Genomic DNA, 5,000 nt, shown 5'->3' with positions numbered 1-5,000 from the left:
ATGTGTCGAAACTTGTAAAAAAAATACCCAAATATCCAATAGACGTAATTTGATAGATAAAGGTTGAGTGTGCTTGTAATTAATTTTTGAAATACATATTTTAAATCATTCCTGATAGTGGAATCTGCCATAATTTGCTTTCCTATTATTAACTACTGAGACTGAATTTCTTTTAACTTTACTTCAATCAGTTGTATCTGCAGTCTTTTAGGATTTCATATTAAGAGCATTGACACCTAAGTAAAAATGGGAAGACATATGATCATAAGTTGGAGTAAAACCGAACCCTGCCAGTAAATATAAAAAGTGATACCCGGAGGTAACAACCCAATATACTTTGGCATTTTTAATAAACTCTGTGAGTTTAGTAGGTTATTCCATCCACTTGAGTATTCCATTTTCTTTGCAAAAAGTGTCTAGATTAACTAATAAAATACTCTCAAATTATTACATCGAACATTTTGCAGTCCCTCTTCTACTTAAAGTTTATAATAACAAGCTGAAAGCCCGTCTTCTCAACATCAGTACATGATATTATGAAGCTTATCAAATTCTTGCGGAAAATAATTTACCCATCACAGCCAACACTGGTTTTCCAACAGATGACGGAGGTAATTGGTCAGTGCTAATGGATATCATCGGTCCATTAGTACAGCCCGTTGAAGTGCACGCTGATATGTAGTACTGATAGACGGTATACACCTGAAATGAGATTTTATTAAAGAGCAAAATGAAATGATGTGCATTTTAAACTTTTCATGTCTATCGCAATATTTTAACATACATTACGTCTACAGCTTTTATCAAAACAATTTAGCATGAAATCTAACTTTTTAACCATTCATTTGTCTTGGCGATTATACTAACAAGTACTGCTACCAATAAAATAAAATACTTTGTTTTAATATTTCTGACAAAATACGAAATATTAATATAATATAATACCTTTAAACAATAATTTAATATTCTCTTAATCTAGTTATACTAAGTATTCAATTGATGATTGCTTTAAGTTTGAGATCAGTCCAATACCTTTATGATGTTTCCAACATCATCCATGATAACAAAATCATATAGACAATAAAAATATGACTTTTCAGATACTTACATTCAACCCTGTAGCATTAAAGGACCGCTTCCCGCCGTTATAAATTTCTTTATCATTCTGATACAGAAAATATCCAGTCAGTGGTCCATTAGGCTTTCCTGGCATGTCCCATTTCACAAATAGATAGGTAGGACCAGTATCGGCTGTTGGCGCTGGCACATCGTCGGGTGCTACACATCACAAACAAATATAATTGAGCTACACATTATGATTTTTTCTCCATTAAAATGTTGGAAGACAAGAATTTAAATACTCAACTCGAGAAATCTATCTACTAAAATTGATGCCTATATAGATTAATGAATGTAAAGAATCTATGCTGTACATAACTCGCCAAATGATAATTTAACAATGTCATCTGTCACTTTGTGACAATCATTTAACAATGCTTATCAATGTTTCATCAAGAAAGTTATTTGTTTTATTTTATATAAGTGGTCTCCACCAATGATATTCGATATTTGAAAAGAAGATATCATTGAGAAGGAATGAGTGAACGGATCAAAATAAATACTGACTATTAATCATGAGCAAACCTTCAATGGGAGTGATAACGTGCTTTCCCTCTTCGCTTTCTGTGCAACCACCTGAGGTACATGCCCTGATTTTCACCAAGTAGTCTATATCGGGAGTCACACCTGTCATGTTTACTGGAAACAGAATACGAGAATAAGTCAAAGGGTGTCATTTCTGTCAGATATAATACGTGCATGATTTCTAACGTATTTATGGTATGTGTTGAAATGAAGATCTTAAAAAGATTATATCACTTGGGGTGATCCTTTCAATTTATCCATTATACTTGCCATTTTGCATCAACATGATGAACAAAATGTAGCAATGACTATCCCGCACAAATCTTTGGGCCTCTTTTTCGCTCACGAAGTGCCCGAATTCGCGTCAAAATATGGGACGAAGCCGTTTCGTATATGCTATTTTAAAAAATTAATTACGACGCTGTTTATCGATGAATATGACTGAAAGTTGGCACACAGTTAGAAAAAAGGTCATTTTAGATTATGTCAAGCGACAAAACTCGTGCGATTACAAGAAGACCGTTAAAAATAGATTTTTACTCTTTGGAGTAAAATATTTCTAAAACTACCGCGCGTGGAGGTTTTGTCGCTGACAAGGTAATACATGAACATTTCTTCTTTTTGGTTGTAAAATTTCATATGAATATGACGAGTACTTTTCCCGTATTTTACAAAACACCATCCTAATTTGCTCTTCAAGTTTCAATCTTTTAATCCACTTATTACGCAAGATACAACCAAAGGTCGATAAAAATGCCGAAAAAGCGTCCCATATTTTCGCGTTTTTTTCCTCTTTGCGGGTCATCCAAATAAATGACACCTTTGAAACTGCATAACTTGTTTATTTATGAATGGATTTTCAAAATTAAAAAACATTTTTACTCAGTGGAGATAGGGCTTTGATTTTAGACAAAAATTTTCCTCAAAAAGAGAAAAAAACATTTTTCATAGTCATTGCTACAAAATGGCTCAAATGACAACATCACAGAAGTAATGCCTTGGATGAAAAAATTCTATAACTAAAATGACTAACAAAGATATTGAAAAATATCATTAATACCCGTCACAAAAGTATTGTGTAACATTTATTTTCATATTTCATAATAATAAACCAATTTGGTAGGTTTTAGTTTAAAAATTAAGAGTGGTGCTTAACTGTTATATAATAATAATAATAATAATAATAATAATAATAATAATAATAATAATAATAATAATAATAATAATAATAATAATAATAATAATAATAATAATAATAATAATAATAACAATAATAATAATATAAATCAATTGGACACTTGTGAATGGTCAAATGAGCTTAGAACTACATTTTAATTAACGCCCGTTAATTAATTCAATTTCACAAGCTATCTGCAATTGTAGCCAACAACAATTAGTGAAATGAATGTGATGTGCTTTTCCTCGAAAAATGAATTCATATATTCTGGATTACAAAAATATATATCAAAACAAATACATATCAAAATACAGATATATGGTGTAATTTTTAAGCTCATTTTACGAAAGCTCTGTACATTCTGTTAGGAAATGCTAATTAATAATCATTTTTTAAAAATAAGTTTGCATTGAAGCACCAAAATGTATTCAAAAACCTTATAATATTCACTTACTGGATGAAATTCTGACGTCGTCGACATCAAAGTAGAAATCCTCTGTTTCGTTTGCGTACGCCACAATTATGTACTTAGTGAGCAAACCGTATGTCAGTTCAGGTTCCATCCAGCTGACTTCGATCATGTGTCCATTGATAGCATTCACGTCATAAGGTCCTTTCACACCACTCGGGGCTGAATAATTAATGATTTAAAATATTCAATCACACTCTGTTTTCTATGTCTTAACAAAAAATATAAGCCATTTACAATATCACACAAAACGCTATTAGTGTCAATATCCATCTCTCTTCACTTTAAATGTATTGTTTAAACCAATAAAACTTATTTAATCTGATAAATGAACTTTAGTATTTTTCAGAGAAAGTGCTATATGACAAATAATAATAAAACTTACTGCGATGCAAGGAATATTTACATGAATTGAATTATTACTATACTGTAATCAAACATTTTTATCTTGTTATCTTAATGTCAATATTCGTTTGACACCATAAATCTCAAATGAGCTTTAAAATCTTCTTTTTCGTTAAGACAATATTAACTTGAATTTGTCATATTCGCTATTGATAAATTTCTTACTTCCCATTTTCATCTTTTAGGAAGACTCCAACTTTTGTTTAAATAAATCGCCTAAAACATCTATACATTCATCACATTTTATTATTTATGTAATAACCTACTCTATACACTTACCTCCTTCTCTAGTACGACCATAACCCCAAGGTCCTGGAGAGGAACCTGCTGCATTTTCTGCTTGCACACGGTATATGTAATCTAAAGGCAGAAAAAAAAAAAAATTTGATAACGGCCAAAACTTGTTTTACAATCAAACATTATCTGAATCATAAACGCATTATTCTTGTAGTTGTAAATTATTATAAAGACGATGGACATTTTCAAATCTGGAAGATGAGAAAGGTGTGTGAAGTACAGGAGGCAGATATAAAAAGATAGTTGACTACCTCTTCTAGTTTTAGAGAACTTCAATCAAAGTAGATAACAACAGGCAATCTAGTTAAGCATGTTTAAAATATATAATATGAATTTTTTTCCACTTAATAAACAATTTCCAATTAATGGGTACCCTTTAACTTGACTTTAATTCTATTTCAAATAGTATTTATGCTCGCTGTGAAGGATTGATATATGTATATATAATAATATATACTTTATTCATCAAAAAAAATTGGAAATTCTTTTACAGACGTGGCATGCATAAAAATGTATAAACACAAAGTTGAGAATCTATGGCGATAATGTATACATATATATATATGCAAATGTACAAACATGTAAAACTATACAACCAAGAACCAATAGCAACATCTTATATATTAATTTAATTGAGATAGGCCATACCTCTGGCCTTTAGTCCGAACCTGTGAGTGTATATTTAAACGATAGTATTTAATTTAAATCACAGTTGGGCGTTAAAAATTCGAACACCATGTGGTAAAAATGAATTAAGGTGACGTGTTGTCTTTGTTTTTATAGATATAAGGCGACGGCTCCTCATGGAGAACTCAATATATTTGCGAAGGGGGTGATCGCCATCCTTCATAACTTTCTCCATTTTACTTAGGCAAAATCTCTTGAACAGTTCGTCCATATTGGAAATTGGGTGAGTATAACTCCTGGCTTTATCAATTATCCGATCTTAATGTCGCAATTACTGGCATTTCCACACCATGCTGTAATACAAAAAATAATAACGGTCTC

The 5,000-nt window shown here is 31.0% G+C and overlaps 1 protein-coding gene across 1 annotated transcript in view; it reads right to left on the bottom strand.

Moving 5' to 3' along the window:
* The window catches only part of LOC144962924 (usherin-like), a 100,622-nt gene that overhangs the window by 46,391 nt on the left and 49,231 nt on the right, over positions 1-5,000 (bottom strand). Inside the window, exons 32-36 of the mRNA XM_078896329.1 lie at positions 3,975-4,055; positions 3,276-3,452; positions 1,645-1,758; positions 1,109-1,278; positions 573-702 (exon numbers count right to left, since the gene is read on the bottom strand). Coding sequence (XP_078752455.1) covers positions 573-702; positions 1,109-1,278; positions 1,645-1,758; positions 3,276-3,452; positions 3,975-4,055 — 672 coding nt within the window. The remainder of the gene's footprint in view (positions 1-572; positions 703-1,108; positions 1,279-1,644; positions 1,759-3,275; positions 3,453-3,974; positions 4,056-5,000) is intronic.

Source organism: Berghia stephanieae, chromosome 1 (genome assembly GCF_034508935.2).
Source record: "Berghia stephanieae isolate SIO BIC M18660-M18661 chromosome 1, UCSD_Bste_1.3, whole genome shotgun sequence".
Lineage (NCBI taxonomy): Eukaryota > Metazoa > Mollusca > Gastropoda > Nudibranchia > Aeolidiidae > Berghia > Berghia stephanieae.
This window is presented reverse-complemented; position numbering and strand designations above follow the sequence as displayed.